Source organism: Oncorhynchus keta, chromosome 35, assembly GCF_023373465.1.
Source record: "Oncorhynchus keta strain PuntledgeMale-10-30-2019 chromosome 35, Oket_V2, whole genome shotgun sequence".
NCBI classification, from domain to species: domain Eukaryota; kingdom Metazoa; phylum Chordata; class Actinopteri; order Salmoniformes; family Salmonidae; genus Oncorhynchus; species Oncorhynchus keta.
The window spans coordinates 64158613-64178020 of NC_068455.1; the positions used below are offsets into that span (position 1 = coordinate 64158613).

Sequence of the window (19408 nt, forward strand, 5' to 3'; positions counted from 1 at the left end):
TCCCCTCCCCTCTCTTTTCTCCAATCTCTTTAATCATTAATCATTTCTCCCACCATTCATTTGCTCACGTCCTCTCTCTATCTCTTCACCTACTCTCCAGTATCTCCTACGTTCCTACTACTCTCCCTCTCTCCCTTCTCCTTCTCCTCGCTATGTTCTGTTCCGTTCTTCCAGGCATCAAAGAGAGGAGTGCGTCAGTCCGTCCCCCCACCCCTCCATCCCCTCCATGGCATAGTGAGTGAGAGTTTGTCCTTCTTTCTCGCTTCATCAACGGTGTCTCTCTTATCGTCTAGGTTATACCACTCTCTGTAGATAATAGGTCAGCCTGCCATTTCTCTGTTGCTGTTCCTCTTCTCTTTTTCCGCTCTTCTCTCTTTCTTTCTCCAGATGCTTGCCGTGGCTCTGGGGAGACTGCTCAATTAATTAAAGTTGTTTGAGTGAGAGACAGACGGAGGGAGAGAGAGAGATAAAGAGAGAGACGGAGCGAGAGTGAGAAGATAGATAGGTGGCTTTCCTGAATCAATCCCAGCAAGTCAATTTGAGAGCTTGAGATCATCTACACAATAAATAAACGAGGAGAAAAACTACCAGGGAGAGAGGGATGGAGGAGAGGAGAGGAGAGGAGAGGAGAGGAGAGGAGAGGAGAGGAGAGGAGAGGAGAGGGCATCAGCGAGCTTGTTGATAAGCAGAAGGGATGGACGGATGACAGGAGGGATAGAGAGTAGGTGTGGAGGAGAGGGAGGAAGGGCAATGGAGGGAAGGTGTGGAGATGGCATCAGTTGTCTTGTTGCTGTGATGTTGTTCTGCATTGAGCCTTGCAGTGAGAGCAGGATTAGCTGTCATCTAGAAAGTTCAATACAAAGCCAGGAAGTAGATGTCGTCCATCTACTTGTAGTCCATCTATTTGTAGTCCAAGTAGATGGACTACAGGAAGTATAGCTTGTTCTCTACTTCCTATTTGTTAGGAGAGGTTGTAGAGAGGGCGGTCGTTGCGTCTCAAATTACACCCTAGTCCCTCATGTAGTTCACTACGTTTGACACTCAAGAATCAATTAATATCAGGATTTACGGATTACTTGAGTGACGTGAGATTGACTACTTTTGAAGTGCCTATGATACTCATTCTTCTATTCCTATAGCAGTGAGTTTCATATAGCATGTATCCCAAATGGCACCCTATTTCCTAGGGGCCCTGGTCAAAAGTAGTGGACTCTATAGGGAATAGGGTGCTCTTTGTGATTGAAGTACTGTGTAATGCTCTTCTGATGTGCATAAGCCCTATCTGTCTGTCACTCATCTCTCATCGCCATGATGATGCTACTTTAAGGGATTACTCAGACATCATCAATCTACCAAACAGAGCAACAGATCGAGAGGAAGAGGATAGGGGTCACAAGAGGTCAAATAATGTAGAGACCACCAGTCATCTAACGTCTGCCTATACGCTCTATTCCTCTTTATTTTGTATTATTTTATCCATTTTCTATATCTACTTTGTGCATGACACAAGTAATTTTTCCAAAATTGTTTACAGGCAGATTATTTCACTTATTCATTCTTTCACTGTATCCCAATTCCTGGTGATCAGAAGTTTACATTCACTAAGTTGACTGCCTTTGAACTGCTTGGAAAGTTCCATCTACACTCTCCCTCTCTCTCACTTTCTGTATTTAACCTACTCTATTCCTTCAGTGTTGTTTCACCTCTTTCTAGTTCTCTCCTCCTTGGTCTATTCTCTTCTCTCTCTCTTTGATTCTACCTCCTGTGAAACACCGACACTCATTTACCTCTGTCTTATTCTACATCCTCATTTCTCAGCACCCCTTCTCTTCCTTACTTCTTTCTTTCTCTCTTACTGTCCTCTGTCTCCCTGACTTTGTCTTTCGCTCTCTCTCTCACACTGTCCCTTGATCGCACTTCCCTATTCCTCACCCAGTCTCATGCTCACACACCCTCTGTCTCTCTCTGACTCTCTCTGACTGTGACTCTCTCTGTCTGTTGCTCTCTGTCTCTCGGTCTCTGTCGGTCTCTCTCTGTCGTTCTCTGTCTCTCGGTCTCCCCCTGTCTCGCTCTGTCTCTCTCTCTCTCCGTCTCTATCTCTGTCTCTCTCTGTCTGTCTCTGTCTCTCTCTTTCTTTCTTTCTTTCTCTCTCTCTCTCTCTCTGTATCTCTCTCTCACTGTGTCTCCCCCTCTCTGTCTCTGTCTCTCTCTTTTCGTATCTCTCTGTCACCCGCTCCCTTCATCCGACTGCAGCATAAGAAGTGCATTTCAATGCTTTCAATACATCGCATGCCTTTCCTTTCCTTTCCTTGAGTGCTGCTATCTTTGTGCACAAAGTTTTGATGCTTTTCCTTTCAGAGGTTTTCCTTGTCTTGTCTGTCTGATGAATAAAGATAGCTGTTAACAACTGCACTACTTTGAGAGAGTTTCCCTGTGTGTGTGTGTGTGTGTGTGTGTGTGTGTGTGTGTGTGTGTGTGTGTGTGCGTGTGTGTGTGTGTGTGTGTGTGTGTGTGTGTGTGTGTGTGTGTGTGTGTGTGTGTGTGTGTGTGTGTGTGCGTGCGTGCGTGCGTGCGTGCGTGCGTGTGTGTGTGCATGCATGTGTGTGATCGAGTTACTCTGGGGAGGATGTCAGACCAGACCAATCACTGAACTGGAAGAGATGAATAACGATTTTCAGAAGCAGTAATTGGAGGGGATAAAAGTGCAGGGAATCAAGCTGACTGGTCCTTATGGCTTTCCGATGGGATGTCCACACTAAAGTCAATTTTTCCTCCGCCCCTGTCCAGACGGATTGAGATTTTCAAAGCAGGCCAAATCCATTGATACCGCTTCACCACCCTTCCAACCCCAATCTCTCACTTTCTTGTTTTTCATCTTCCTCTGCTACTCTCTGGATCTCTGTTTTTCAGTCTCAGTTTTTTTTTCTGCCTCTCAATAAACTATTCTCACAACCTCTTACCCTCCTTGTCTCTCTTTCTTCTGTTTCTCTCTGTCTCAGTTTCTTTTTCTCTCTCCATCTCTCTGTTTCATTTTCCGGCCCGTTTCTCCCTCCTACCTTTCTCTGTAGGTTGTGAGAGTCCCTCCTCTATTGCTACAGTATTAAGGCAACCTCCTCCTCTCCTCCCCCTATCTTCCCCCTCTCCATCTCCCTCCTTCATGTATCTCAAGTGGAGGTCGAGCTCTCTCACACACACAGCCATGTCACAATGTCAACCCACTGGTCAGTCCAGCTGGTCAGAGAAGAGGTGTCCAAAATCTGGATTTCCCCCCCCCCCCTTCCCTTATTACCCCTATTACATAACTCTCTGAAAGAGAGAGGGAGAGAAATAGCCAGCCTCTCTGACCTCCCACCAGAGGGGGGAGACACAGTGATTGAATGGCCATCAGTGGATCGCCAGCTGCTCATTTGGCATCACAGTCCCTCCTCCCTTGATCTCCTCTTTCTCTCATCTCTCATCCCTCCTCTCTCTCCCTCTTCCCTGTCTTCCCATCTGTTCCTCTGCTGTCTGTTCCTCTGCTCTTCACCTTCCATCGTTTCTTTCTTTCTTTCAATCCTTCCTTCCTTCCTCTTTGCCTAGGTGTAGGGATACTACTGACACACAGTGCAATTGATGCCCAGCTAGCACATTTGTTTCCTTGGGGGAACATCCGTTTTTGGTTTCCCATTGGCTCTGGGAATTATTATAATGATTTTTTTTATTTAACCTTTATTTATTTAGGGAATGAGGCCCTAAATAACCAGTAAAACGGAAGTTTTTTTTAACATTCTGAAAACAGAAGTGACGATGTTGCCGGTTCTGAGAACTTTTTACCATGGTTCCCTGATACTTTTCCTGGGAGGTGTTAGTAATGTTCTGAGAAAATCAATTATACATTACTTGAAGGTAATTAAATAATGTTCTGAGAACATATTTCAATTAGACTTTTAATAACACTGCCAGCTTATTTTGGGTTAACTGTTTTGAACCAGCACAGACAGTGCCCTCAAAGCTCATCACTAAGCTAAGGACTCTGGGACTAAACACCTCCCTCTGCAACTGGATCCTGGACTTCCTGACGGGCCGCCCCCTGGTGATAAGGGTAGGCAAAAACACATCTTCCATGCTGATCCTCAACACGGGGCCCCTCAGGGGATTGTGCTTAGTCCCCTGCTGTACTCCTTGTTCACCCACGACTGCATGGCAATGCACGACTCCAACAACGTCCTTATATTTGCCTACAACACAACGGTGGTAGGCCTGATCACCGACAATGATGAGACAGCCTACAGGGTGGAGGTCAGAGACAATAACCTCTCCCTCAACGTGAGCAAGACAAAAGAGCTGATTGTGGACTCCAGGTAAAGGGGGGCCGAGCACACCCCCATTCACATCGACGGGGCACAACAACTCCTATTCCCCCTCAGGAGAATAAAATATTTGGCATGGGTCCGCAGATACTCAAAAAGTTCTACAGCTGCACCATCAAGAGAATCCTGACTGGTTGCGTCACCGCTTGGTATGGTAACTGCTCAGCATCCGACTGCAAGTGCTACAGAGGGTAGTTTGTATGATCTAGTACATCACTGAGGCCAAGCTTCCTGACATCAGGACCTATATACTAGGCAGTGTCAGAGGAAGACCCTAAAAAAGACTCCAGCCATCCTAGTCGTAAACTGTTCTCTCTGCTACTGTGGGTTAAGCAGAACCGGAGTGCTAAGTCTAGGTCCAAAAGCCTCCATATCAGCTTCTACCACCAAGCAATTAGACCGCTAAACAGTTAATCAAATGGATACCCAGACTATTTGTATTGACACCCTTTTTTACACTGCTGCTACTCGCTGCTTATTATCTATTTATAGTCACTTTACCCCTACCTACATGAACATATTACATCAATTTACTGACCTGTACCTTCGCAGATTGACTCAGTACCGGTACCCGCTGCATATAGTCTCATTATTGTTTTTATAATTTTTTATTATTTCCTAGCAAATATTTTCTGATTTAAAAAAAATGTATTGTTGGTTAATTAAAACCTCTTAGGGAGGCTGCGAATTTTCGCAGCTTTTTGTTAAAAATCGCGCAACATTTCAGCGCCCTGCTATTCATGTCAGGAATATAGTATATGCATATGATTAGTATGTGTGGATAGAAAACACTCAGACGTTTCTAAAACAGGTTAAATCACGGCTGTGACTATAACAGAACGTGCGTTTCATCGAAAAGTGCAGGAAAATCTGATCACTGAAAATGGAAAAAAATATCCATGCGCCACTTCCAAGAATTGTTAAAGGTGAACCAGATTAAATGAGGTCGAGGTTGCAATACCTAGAGCTTCCGCACGATGTCAACAGTCTTGTAATTTGCCTACTATTTGTTTCTTGGTCAAACGAAGAAGAGACAAGCCATTTCTTCAGGTATCCGACCGGATATTTTGGTTGAGATTTATCCAGACATTATTTCCAGACGGACACCTATAGAATTGACATCGCCTCGTGATCAATTTTATCGCTTATTAATGTGTACTAATACCTAAAGTTGCATTACAAAAGTATTTCGAAGTGTTTTGTGAAAGTTTATCGTCGACTTTTTTAATTTTAAAGAATGACGTTATGTTAGAAAACGCTATTTTTTTCAGTTGTTCACACAGTCTTCATAGATCGATATCTAGGCTATATATGGACCGATTTAATCGAAAAAAAGACGCAAATTATGTTTATGGGACATCTAGGAGTGCCAAGAAAGAAGCTCGTCAAAGGTAATGAATGTTTTATATTTTATTTCTGCATTTTGAGTAGCCCCCGGCTATCGCAAAATCTGTCGTTTTAAGTAGCGTTGCAGTACTTTGGGGGTGTATGCTGTCAGATAATAGCTTCTCATGCTTTCGCCGAAAAGCATTTTACAAATCTGACTCGGTAGCTAGATTCACAACGAGTGTAGCTTTAATTCAGTACATTGTATGTGCATTTTAATGAAAGTTTGAGTTTTATCGTAAACTATACGTGGCGCACTTGAAATTTCCGCTGATTGATGTTCCCACCTCGGAACCACGGCCCTGACAAGTTTAAGGTGCCACGTTCTGACCTTAGTTCCTTTGTTTTGTCTTTGTTTTAGTATGGTCAGGGCGTAAGTTGGGGTGGGCAGTCTATGTTTGTTTTTCTATGTTGGTTTTTGTATTCGGCCTAGTATGGTTCTCAATCAGAGGCAGGTGTCGTTAGTTGTCTCTGATTGAGAATCATACTTAGGTAGCCTTTTTCCACCTGGGTTTCTTTTTTGTATATTTCCTGTTTAGTGTTTGTCATTCCCATTACGGGACTGTTTGTTTGTTGCTTATTGTTTTTGTTCAGTGTTCATTTATCCTTCTCGCTTCATCTCCTCAGAAGAGGAGGACGAGATCCCTTACAAAAACACCCACCACAAAAGGATCAAGCAGCGTGGTAACGGGCAGCAGCAGCGATCGCAGGACTCATGGACTTCGGAGGAGATTCTGGATGGCAAGGGACCATGGGCACAGGCTGGAGAATATCGCCACCCCAAGGCTGAGCTGGAGGCAGCGAAAGCCGATGAGGAGCCTATGAGCGAAAGCCTATGAGGAGACAGCACGGCGGCGCGGCTGGAAGCCCGAGAGGCAGCCCCAAAAACTTATTGGGGGCGGCACACGGGGAATGTGGCAAAGTCAGGTAGGAGACCTGCGCCAACTTTCTGTGTTTACCGGAGAGAGAGAGAGGGACCGGGCAGGCACCGTGTTATGCGGTGGAGCGCACGGTGTCCCCGGTGCGTGTGCATAGCCCAGTGCAGTACATTTCAGCGCCTCGTATCGGCCGGGCTAGAGTGGGCATCGAGGCAGGTGCCATGAAGCCGGTGCTCAAGAGCTCTAGTGCGCCTTCACGGTCCGGTCTGTCCGGTACTACCTCCACTTACCAGCCCTCCGGTGGCAGCCCCCCGCACCAGGTTGTCTCCCTGTCTTCTCCCTACAGTCTCCCGTCTGTCCTGAACTGCCAGAGTCTCCCGTCTGTCCTGAGCTGCCAGAGTCTCCCGTCTGTCCTGAGCTGCCAGAGTCTCCCGTCTGTCCTGAGCTGCCAGAGTCTCTTGTCTGTCCTGAGCTGCCTGAGTCTCCCGTCTGTCCTGAGCTGCCAGAGCCGCCAGTCTGTCCTGAGCCGCCAGACCCGCCAGTCTGTCCTGAGCTGCCAGAGCCGCCAGTCTGTCCTGAGCCGCCAGAGCCGGCAGTCTGTCCTGAGCCGCCAGAGCCGCCAGTCTGTCCTGAGCAGCCAGAGCCGCCAGTGTGTCCTGAGCCGCCAGAGCCGCCAGTCAGCCAGGAGTTGCCAGAGCCGTCAATCAACCAGGAGTTGACAGAGCCGTCAGTCAGCCAGGAGCTGCCAGAGCCGTCAGTCAGTCAGGAGCTGCCAGAGCCATCAGTCAGCCAGGAGTTGCCAGAGATGCCTGTCACGCCGGCGATGCCAGAATCGCCCTTCACTCCAGTGCTGCTAGAGCCTTCCTCCTGCCTGGCGCTGCCGGAGTCTCCCGCCTGTCCGGCGGTGCCGGAATCTGCCGGCCATTCGGGACCCGTGGTGAGGGTCCCCAGTCCGAGGTTGGCGGTGAAGGTCACCGCTCATAAGAGCCCACGGGGGCGGTTGAGGAGGCGGACAAAAACTATGGTGAAGTGGGGTCCACGTCCCGCGCCAGAGCCGCCACTGCGGACAGACGCCCACCCAGACCCTCCCCTATAGGTTCAGGTTTTGCAGCCGGAGTCCGCACCTTTGGAGGGGGGGAGGGTACTGTCACGTTCTGACCTTAGTTCCTTTGTTTCGTCTTTGTTTTAGTATGGTCAGGGCGTGAGTTGGGGTGGGCAGTCTATGTTTGTTTTTTATGTTGATTTTTGTGTTCGGCCTAGTATGGTTCTCAATCAGAGGCAGGTGTCGTTAGTTGTCTCTAATTGAGAATCATACTTAGGTAGCCTTTTTCCATCTAGGTTTCGTGGGTGTTTATTTCCTGTTTAGTGTTTGTCATTCACCTTACGGGACTGCTCGTTTGTTGCTTATGTTTTTGTTCAGTGTTCATTTTTGCTTAATTAAATTTTGGACACTTACTATGCTGCGTTTTGGTCCTCCGATCCTTCTCGCTTCTACTCCTCAGAAGAGGAGGACAAGATCCCTTACATAAGGGCTTGTAAGTAAGCATTTCACTGTAAGGTCTGTTGTATTCGGCGCATGTGACAAATACAATTTCATTTGATATGATAGATAGGCCACATGGAAATTAATTTGCTTAGGCATTAATCACACAAACACATTCATTTATTTGTTGTGGCACAGCATCAGTGAGATTTGAACCAATGATCTTCTGTTTGCTATCGATGGAATCAGTCCACTGCGCCAACAAGATTCATACAAAGTTTTTAATTTACATTTTTTCATTTTTTTTTCCCATTTCAAAGGAAACAGTCAGTCATTCAAATCAGGTGTGGCCAATTAGTGGGCGTGGCCAACACACCTGAACACACTTAACAAGATTTCATAAGTTGCACCTCCTTCACCCGGTCACATCGCGCCATTGTTATGAACGTTCTCAAACCTGCCAAAAAGTTGTGATAAGCCTAGTCATTCGGGACGGAGGCTATTGGCTGTTTAGTCTTAATTACACTAAAGTGTCCTGGAAATATGATGACATTGTTAAAGTAGGCTGATATTTAGAAGGAAACAACTTTGCCATCATTATCATGTAGTGAAATTTACTTTAGACAGATGACAATGTTGTCATTAGCTAGCAAAGTTTGTGAAAAATAGCTAGTAATGCTAATGTGAGCTCGTTAAAATGTGGTGGTCTACCCTCAATTTTAGCTAGCTCCATCTAAAGTCCATCTGGTGACATCAACATGATGACAAAAGGATGTCGTACTAATTATTTGCCTCCTTTTGAAATGTCATTGTATTTCAGAACCACAGTAATGCCCTTTTTTGTATTTTACCCCCAATTTCATCAAATCCAATTACAATCTTGCAATGCATTTTTGATGAAATCTTCATCAGCACTCATATACAATGCTTTGAGCAGAACGCTCAGTCGGTCGTCATTGTGACAAAACAAAAAGTGATCTGAATGTTCTGAAAACATGACTTTAAAATAGAACCATCAGGAAACTGAAGTACGGAAATTGCCACAGAAGAACGTTGTTTCTTAAAGTTCTCAGAACAATTTGGGAACATTATTTTAAATTGAACCATGAGGAAACAGTGTGCATACTGAATTACTGAAATTCCCACCTAATACATATGGTTCTCAGAATGTTATGTGCTAGTTGGGTATTGTATGTAGGTTGTATGTAAAATAGCCATGATTTCACCAAGCTCTAAGAACCATAAGATTCAGATTTCTCCTCCAGAGGAGAGCAGAGTGGTAGAAACAAGACAGAGGTGATGGTGGAGTATGTATACTCTCATGCCCCCTTTCACTCCAAGGTGTGAATTGGGTCTTGTGGCCCGGCCCCTGGGGGCTTTAAGGGGGCCTTAGGTGGACATTTCCCATATCTGAGGCCATGGGGCTGGGTCAATGTGCCCAGGACTGGGGGTACGAACTAGGTTCAGGGGCTATTTGCCACGGGCCTTAGTTTGGGGTCTGTCAGGGCGCTGGAAGTGGAAGTTCCCGGGGCTGGAGGCCGGGGGTTGGGGGCAAGAGACTGTGCGGGTAGCTGAAGTCTGGCGGTTGGGGGCCAGAGCCTGTGCAGGTAGCTGAAGGCTGGGGGCAGAGCCTGTGCAGGTAGCTGAAGGCTGGGGGCCGGGGGTTGGGGGCTAGAGACTGTGCAGGTAGCTGAAGGCTGGTGGTTGGGGGCCAGAGACTGTGCAGGTAGCTGAAGGCTGGGGACCGGGGGTTGGGGACTAGAGCCTGTGCGGGTAGCTGAAGGCTGGGGGCCGGGGGTTGTGGGCTAGAGACTGCGGGTAGCTGAAGGCTGGGTGCCTGGGGTTGGGGGCTAGAGACTGTGCGGGTAGCTGAAGGCTGGGGGTTGGGGGCTAGAGACTGTGCAGGTAGCTGAAGGCTGGGGGTTGGAGAATGGGGGCTAGAGACTGTGTGGGTAGCTGAAGGCTGGGGGTTGGGGGCTAGAGACTGTGCGGGTAGCTGAAGGCCGGGGGTTGGGGGCTAGAGACTGTGAGGGTAGCTGAAGGCTGGGGGTTGGGGGCTAGAGACTGTGTGGGTAGCTGAAGGCTGGGGGCCGGGGGTTGGGGGCTAGAGACTGCGGGTAGCTGAAAGCTGGGGGCCTGGGGTTGGAGGCTAGAGACTGTGCGGGTAGCTGAAGGCTGGGGGTTGGGGGTTGGGGGCTAGAGACTGTGGGTAGCTGAAGGCTGGGGGTTGGGGGCTAGAGACTGTGAGGGTAGCTGAAGGCCGGGGGTTGGGGGCTAGAGACTGTGTGGGTAGCTGAAGGCTGGGGGTTGGGGGCTAGAGACTGTGTGGGTAGCTGAAGGCCGGGGGTTGGGGGCTAGAGACTGTGCGGGTAGCTGAAGGCTGGGGGTTGGGGGCTAGAGACTGTGCGGGAAGTTGAAGGCCGGGGTTGGGGGCTTAGAGAATGTGCGGGTAGCTGAAGGCTGGAGGCCGGGGGTTGGGGGCTAGAGACTGTGCGTGTAGCTGAAGGCCGGGGTTGAGGGCTTAGAGACTGTGCGGGTAGCTGAAGGCCGGGGGTTGGGGGCTAGAGACTGTGCGGGTAGCTGAAGGCTGGGGGCCGCAGGGATCGATCCGACAGGACGGCAATGGTAAAATTAGCAATTAACTGGCAGGGCTGTGCAGCCGCAGTGTGTAATACGCCTGGCCAGGGGCCAAATGCCCAGGGGCCAAATGCCCAGGGGCCTCTGCCAACAGCAGCCTCTCTGCCTAATTGTCAGAGTGAGGGAGGAAAAGAGAGCAGCAGAATAGAGGAAGGAGGAAGGGGAGGAGAGGGAGGCCTCCCATCCCAGTGTCCTTTAACAACTTCCAACGGTCAAATGTACTTTGAGAGAGTTTATGCGTTTGTGTGTGTGTGTGTGTGTTTGGCTTCTTAGCTAAATGTAGAGAGGAGGGCAGGGGAAGCCCAGTAAGGACTGCCTGTGGGCACAGGTCCAGCAGAAGACTCCAGACACTCTGTGTGCATCCAAAAGAGCACCCTATTCCCCATACAGTGCACTTCTTTTGACCTGGACCCATAGAGAATAGGGTGCCATTTGGGACTCTGTAGGCTGTCTCTGTAGAACTAATATGAATCTGACCATTTCCTCCTTAATTATTTATCTCCATTTGCTGCTGATTTGGTCCTTTTCAGACTGGCCTCCTTAGCATACGCCGCAGTAGGGTGCATAACACACACACACACACACACACACACACACACACACACACACACACACACACACACACACACACACACACACACACACACACACACACACACACACACACACACACACACACACACACACACACACACACACACACACACACACACACACACACAAAAATGGACAGGCATGCATAAGCACATGAACAGACAGACACTTTTTTTATAGGAGAGGTCAGGGAACCAGTGGGGGTCCTGATGGGAGACTTCAGGAGGATGAGAAGCAGAGACAGAGACAGGGAGAGTGAGCGGGAGAAAGGGAGAGAAAGAGAGAGAGTGGAGTGTAAGCTGTAGCGTGACCGAGACAGAGAATACTCAGCAGGTCTCTCAGCCACTCAGAATCCTAGCAGCCTGGGATGTGTTGTGTTGTGTTGTGTATGAGGGGTATCTCTGCTCTCTCCATAGGGAGAAGGCCTGTCACTCTGTCATTCTGTTATGGGGTATCTCTGCTCTCTCCATAGGGAGAAGGCCTGTCATTCTGTCATTCTGTTATTCTGTTATGGGGTATCTCTGCTCTCTCCATAGGGAGAAGACCTGTCAATCTGTTATGGGGTATCTCTGCTCTCTCCATAGGGAGACCTGCCATTCTGTTATGGGGTATCTCTGCTCTCTCCATAGGGAGAAGGCCTGTCAATCTGTTATGGGGTATCTATGCTCTCTCCATAGGGAGAAGGCCTGTCATTCTGTCATGGGGTATCTCTGCTCTCTCCATAGGGAGAAGACCTGTCAATCTGTCATTCTGTTATGGGGTATCTCTGCTCTCTCCATAGGGAGAAGACCTGTCATTCTGTTATGGGGTATCTCTGCTCTCTCCACAGGGAGAAGGCCTGTCAATCTGTTATGGGGTATCTCTGCTCTCTCCACAGGGAGAAGACCTGTCAATCTGTTATGGGGTATCTCTGCTCTCTCCACAGGGAGAAGGCCTGTCAATCTGTTATGGGGTATCTCTGCTCTCTCCACAGGGAGAAGACCTGTCAATCTGTCATTATGTTATGGGGTATCTCTGCTCTCTCCATAGGGAGAAGACCTGCCATTCTGTTATGGGGTATCTCTGCTCTCTCCATAGGGAGAAGGCCGGTCATTCTGTTATGGGGTATCTCTGCTCTCTCCATGGGGAAAGGCCTGTCATTCTGTTATGGGGTATCTCTGCTCTCTCCATAGGGAGATTGCCGGTCATTCTGTTATGGGGTATTTCTGCTCTTTCCATTGGGAAAGGCCTGTCATTCTGTCATTCTGTTATTCTGTTATGGGGTATCTCTGCTCTCTCCATAGGGAGAAGACCTGTCATTCTGTTACGGGGTATCTCTGCTCTCTCCATAGGGAGAAGACCTGTCATTCTGTTATGGGGTATCTCTGCTCTCTCCATAGGGAGAAGGCCTGTCATTCTGTCATTCTGTTATTCTGTTATGGGGTATCTCTGCTCTCTCCATAGGGAGAAGACCTGTCAATCTGTTATGGGGTATCTCTGCTCTCTCCAAAGGGAGAAGACCTGTCATTCTGTTATGGGGTATCTCTGCTCTCTCCACAGGGAGAAGACCTGTCAATCTGTTATGGGGTATCTCTGCTCTCTCCACAGGGAGAAGGCCTGTCATTCTGTATCTCTGCTCTCTCCACAGGGAGAAGACCTGTCAATCTGTCATTCTGTTATGGGGTATCTCTGCTCTCTCCATAGGGAGAAGACCTGCCATTCTGTTATGGGGTATCTCTGCTCTCTCCACAGGGAGAAGGCCTGTCAATCTGTTATGGGGTATCTCTGCTCTCTCCATAGGGAGAAGGCCGGTCATTCTGTTATGGGGTATCTCTGCTCTTTCCATTGGGAAAGGCCTGTCATTCTGTCATTCTGTTATTCTGTTATAGGGTATCTCTGCTCTCTCCATAGGGAGAAGACCTGTCATTCTGTTACGGGGTATCTCTGCTCTCTCCATAGGGAGAAGACCTGTCATTCTGTTATGGGGTATCTCTACTCTCTCCATAGGGAGAACGCCTGTCATTCTGTCATTCTGTTATTCTGTTATGGGGTATCTCTGCTCTCTCCATAGGGAGAAGACCTGTCATTCTGTTATGGGGTATCTCTGCTCTCTCCATAGGGAGAAGACCTGTCATTCTGTTATGGGGTATCTCTGCTCTCTCCACAGGGAGAAGACCTGTCAATCTGTTATGGGGTATCTCTGCTCTCTCCATAGGGAGAAGGCCTGTCATTCTGTCATTCTGTTATGGGGTATCTCTGCTCTCTCCATAGGGAGAAGACCTGTCATTCTGTTATGGGGTATCTCTGCTCTCTCCACAGGGAGAAGACCTGTCAATCTGTTATGGGGTATCTCTGCTCTCTCCACAGGGAGAAGACCTGTCAATCTGTTATGGGGTATCTCTGCTCTCTCCACAGGGAGAAGACCTGTCAATCTGTTATGGGGTATCTCTGCTCTCTCCACAGGGAGAAGACCTGTCAATCTGTTATGGGGTATCTCTGCTCTCTCCACAGGGAGAAGACCTGTCAATCTGTTATGGGGTATCTCTGCTCTCTCCATAGGGAGAAGGCCTGTCATTCTGTCATTCTGTTATGGGGTATCTCTGCTCTCTCCATAGGGAGAAGACCTGTCATTCTGTTATGGGGTATCTCTGCTCTCTCCACAGGGAGAAGACCTGTCAATCTGTTATGGGGTATCTCTGCTCTCTCCATAGGGAGAAGGCCTGTCATTCTGTCATTCTGTTATGGGGTATCTCTGCTCTCTCCATAGGGAGAAGACCTGTCATTCTGTTATGGGGTATCTCTGCTCTCTCCACAGGGAGAAGACCTGTCAATCTGTTATGGGGTATCTCTGCTCTCTCCACAGGGAGAAGACCTGTCAATCTGTTATGGGGTATCTCTGCTCTCTCCACAGGAGAAGACCTGTCAATCTGTTATGGGGTATCTCTGCTCTCTCCATAGGGAGAAGACCTGTCATTCTGTTATGGGGTATCTCTGCTCTCTCCACAGGGAGAAGACCTGTCAATCTGTTATGGGGTATCTCTGCTCTCTCCATAGGGAGAAGACCTGTCATTCTGTTATGGGGTATCTCTGCTCTCTCCACAGGGAGAAGACCTGTCAATCTGTTATGGGGTATCTCTGCTCTCTCCATAGGGAGAAGGCCTGTCATTCTGTCATTCTGTTATGGGGTATCTCTGCTCTCTCCATAGGGAGAAGACCTGTCATTCTGTTATGGGGTATCTCTGCTCTCTCCACAGGGAGAAGACCTGTCAATCTGTTATGGGGTATCTCTGCTCTCTCCACAGGGAGAAGACCTGTCAATCTGTTATGGGGTATCTCTGCTCTCTCCACAGGGAGAAGACCTGTCAATCTGTTATGGGGTATCTCTGCTCTCTCCATAGGGAGAAGACCTGTCATTCTGTTATGGGGTATCTCTGCTCTCTCCACAGGGAGAAGACCTGTCAATCTGTTATGGGGTATCTCTGCTCTCTCCATAGGGAGAAGACCTGTCATTCTGTTATGGGGTATCTCTGCTCTCTCCACAGGGAGAAGACCTGTCAATCTGTTATGGGGTATCTCTGCTCTCTCCATAAGGAGAAGACCTGTCATTCTGTTATGGGGTATCTCTGCTCTCTGCTCTCTCCATAGGGAGAAGACCTGTCATTCTGTTATGGGGTATCTCTGCTCTCTCCATAGGGAAAGACCTGTCATTCTGTTATTGGGTATCACAGACACCCCCCCCACACACACACACACACACACACACACACACACACACACAAAAACCACAATTTTTTTCTATTCAATATCCTGTGCAGTGGGGTAGATGCTTGTGCTGTAGATTGATGCGCAATTACAATGATGTCAATCACTCCACAATTCCACCGTGCTGCGGGAATTAATAAATAATCTGCCTTGAAAGAAAAGTCAACCATTTATAAATCCTGTACTGTACATTCCAGATCTCCCTCCATTCGTCTATTTTTCTCTCTTTACCCCCCCCCCATCCTCTCCCACTTTCTGTATCTCCCCTGTTTCCCTTACAAAGCGCTCACAGTAACAGTAAGACTGATGTAGGGTTTGATGGAATTATAGTTATCAAATTAACCGTAGCTCACACTCACAAACACTTCATGGCTGACCTCCAATCTCTAAATAAATGACTTAATACTCCAACCCTGTTCTTTACTCACTGATTTACTCTCTATACTGCCCCTACCTAAAAATCACCCACACTGGCTAAAGGGAGTTAGTTCTACAATATATTTCAGATTTAAGACTCACAAAATCTTATGGAATAATGTGTCCACGCTCACTGTATAGGCTACCTGTCTAAAAATACGTACTGTCTAGAAAGCATTCACACTATGGCAATACGAAGTGTAGATTTTCATATCGCAATACATACTGTGAAGAGTTACATGGCATTACATAATGACCCTCAACATGACACCCCCCCTTTGAGAAAGGAACAGCATGCGTTGCGTATCACCAGATAATCACAGTGCCTTGGGATCTACAGTAAGCGTGACTTTCCTCATTACAAATTATGCTAGCGTTATGCCTTTTCGCCGCAAGGTATTTCACTCTAAGCTAGTGGGAAGTGCGGCATCAACACATCGTGGGTATCCTATAATGCTCTATTGATCTGTTGTATGAGAGCCCAGTGGTCCCAGAGGAAGGGAAGGTAGGTTCTGCTCAGTGATCACCCAGGTGAAAACCCTAACCTCCTTCAAAGTAAAAGTCCTAACATAAGCAGGTCTCACATTATAATGATCTGGTACAGGTGAGACCAGTGGGCCGTAGAGGACTGGGGATACTGTATATTTTGGTCAGTGATCATTCAGGTGAAAACCCTGACTGAGGGTAATACACCCAGCAGAGAGACTACTCAGCAGGTGAGCGAAGTTTCCCCTACTTACAGTTTCAGGATCAGCTCCCCCTCCCCCAATCCTAACCTTAATCATTAGTGAAGAAAATGCTAGAATGACCCAAGATCAGCATGTTCACCCTACACCCGGATAACTGATCCAGCAGTAATACTACTATCTGGGGCTAACTTCCGGGCTACCTGGGGAAGATCTGTGAGGAACCAGAGCTATGTGGATAACAGCTGTTTTAGACTTGTCTAACTGACACTCCAGATGGGCAGACAGAGGAACAGGACAGCAGACTGTCAGACGCAGACAGACAGGTGCATAACCGTCCCTGGAAGGTTACAGGAACAGTGAACACAGACAGACAGACAGACAGACAGACAGACAGACAGACAGACAGACAGACAGACAGACAGACAGGTGCATAACCGTCCCTGGAAGGTTACAGGAACAGTGAACACAGACAGACAGACAGACAGACAGACAGACAGACAGACAGACAGACAGACAGACAGACAGACAGACAGACAGGTGCATAACCGTCCCTGGAAGGTTACAGGAACAGTGAACACAGACAGACAGACAGACAGACAGACAGACAGACAGACAGACAGACAGACAGACAGACAGACAGACAGACAGACAGACAGACTTACAGAAGGAGCTGCTTTCGTCCTTTGTGCCGTCCATGGTGCCATCCGGAAGCATCTGGAGGTAGAAGCCATGCCGGTTGTAGAGTCTTGTGACGATACCTTTCAGTTGGGGCTCTGCAGGTGGAGGGAACAGAACAGGGTTAACAACACACAGGTACCACGGCAACCAACATATGTGTGTGGCGTCATACTGCCCTATCCTACACAAACACAGCATCTGGGAACGTGTGTGTGTGCTTGTGCGTGTGTGTGCGTGCTTTAAGCAGGTGGTGGATATCGAAGTTGATGTCCAGCAGTTAAAGAAAGACTCTGCACACTGCAATCTATTTCCTCCCAACTTCCACCTATATTTTAACATCAGGTCTAAGACCTTAAAGGAAAACTCGTCCCAAAAACGATATTTTGGTATTTGCTTCATTAGTCCAGTGTTGATATAGTTCCAAAAATGTTTTGCTTGTCAGCAATCATGTTTTCAAGATGTATAACTTTCAAAATACAGAAATACAGCTGCCCTTATCAAGAAAAAAATGCAGTCAGATTGCAGTATAACTGCAGTACACTTTTACTGCAGTTTCAAAAGTGCAATCTTTTTAGTGAGGGTGGTGTGATTCATTTTGCATTATATGATGCAAAATGCATCATACAGGCTGTATTTATGTCTTATAAAACAAATGCCAAATAGTTTGGGTTTGGAATTTTCCTTTAAGGTGTTGTTATCATGGACACATCCTGGAGCAGACTGCATGTAAATTACAGTGTGCAGAGTGCTCCTTCTTACTGGTGAACAAACAGTTACTAAAGGGAGAGAACGTTGTGTCCCCCTAATGCATGAGAGCCCTGCTATTTACACTGAAAGGCACCATCTGTGTCTACAGTGGCCTTCTGATTGATGGGACCTTGCAAGGTGCCTGCTTAAAAAGGGACAGCCTCTACTGTGAGGAAGGTAGGGTGTGTGTGTGTGTGTCTATTGCCTAGCACGGAGAATGCTTCATTAAAGATGGATAGCATGTGAGACTGTGCTGCTCTGTTGGGGTAGAGGAGTGAGAGAGAGAGAGAGAGAGAGAGAGAGAGAGAGAGAGAGAGAGAGAGAGAGAGAGAGAGAGAGAGAGAGAAAGACAGATAGAAGGCGAGAAAGACAAAGAAACACTTTACTGAGCTACTAAAAGTTGCATGACCCGGGACACCATTTTCCATCTACTGTGGTGCTCTGTTTAGTTGTTTTCAGAATATGTTCTGAGGCAGAAAAGTTGTTTGTCGAGCTAGCTGGGATTTATATCTTATATGAACTGTGAGCTTATCTGCTGCATTTGCAGCCTCTTGTTGTGTGTATTAGCTTCCGGTTGACAGCTAGCGTGCTAGTATGCTAGCTAACGCTATGGGACAACAGCAGTTGTTTACCCTGCCTGACAACAGATCAAATCCTTCACTTGGAACCTCCAAATAGCAGGAAAATAACCTGTAGCATCTTATGTAGCTTCCTGTTGACAGCAGGGGACAGCAGTTGTTGGTTTCTTTTTTCTGTGCTCCACACAAGACAGTCTGTCACGTCCTGACCTTAGTTCCTTTTTTTATGTCTCTATTTTAGGTTGGTCAGGGCGTGAGTTGGGGTGGGCATTCTGTTTTATTCTATGTTTGTATTTCTATGTGTTTGGCCTGGTATGGTTCCCAATCTCTGATTGGCAGCCTGGTTTCGCCCTTCAGTTGTGGGTAGTTGTTTTCTGGCTTTGTACCAGACAGGGCTGTTTCGTCTGTTCCGTTTTTGTTATTTATGTTCTAGTGTTCAGTGTAAATTAAAAGATCATGAACACGTACCACGCTGCACCTTGGTCCTCTCCTTCTTCTAACTACGACAGCCGTTACACAGTCCCTCACTTTAGACCTTCCAAGAGCAGGAAATACAGGGAATGTCTAGCACCTTGTTCCAGTGTGCTAGCTAACGATACAGTACAACAGGGTTACCACATTTAACATACCCAAATACGGGACAACAGGAAGATTTTGTGGGACAGTGTAGCCTAGATTAAAATATATATATTTTTGTCAGCAGGTGTCTGTAAAAAAAAACAACCTAGGCATTAATATGAGGGCTAAGTGCCTTACCCCACAAGTTAAATATATCACATTTCAAAATAGGCCATCATTACTGTAAATTGTGAATTATAATTTTTTACGATATTGTGTCAAATAATGGTGTTAACAAACTATATAGCCTTCCTGTATTTTGTTCAAAGCACATTTTGCCTAGTTGCGTGTGCTGGACTATCCAAGCAACTATCCTAAAATCTCAAGAAATGAGCTGGTGTTTTTGGTGTAACAGTAACATTATACTACGCTATTATATTTGGTTCTGAATACAAATAGATCATTGTGATCTTCCAAGGCATTGATTATTCAGCTTTGATCTAACTGTACTAAACGAGCACCACTGTGAGAAGTAGCGGCGTGCTGCTCTGGACCCCTGCTCCTGCTGCTCCTGCTGCACTGAACAAGCTAATTGAAGCACACCTAGCTACTCATTTGCCTCGCTCAAAATTTGGTGATGCAGAAACGAGAAACTACACTTGTGGCTGTTTAT

General features: G+C 47.3%; 1 protein-coding gene across 1 annotated transcript in view; it reads right to left on the reverse strand.

The window, feature by feature from the left end:
- LOC127916059 (fibroblast growth factor 11-like) overlaps window positions 1-19408 on the reverse strand; it is a 143358-nt gene that overhangs the window by 47057 nt on the left and 76893 nt on the right. Inside the window, exon 3 of the mRNA XM_052497264.1 lies at window positions 16837-16947. Within this exon, the coding sequence (XP_052353224.1) occupies window positions 16837-16947 (111 nt within the window). The remainder of the gene's footprint in view (window positions 1-16836; window positions 16948-19408) is intronic.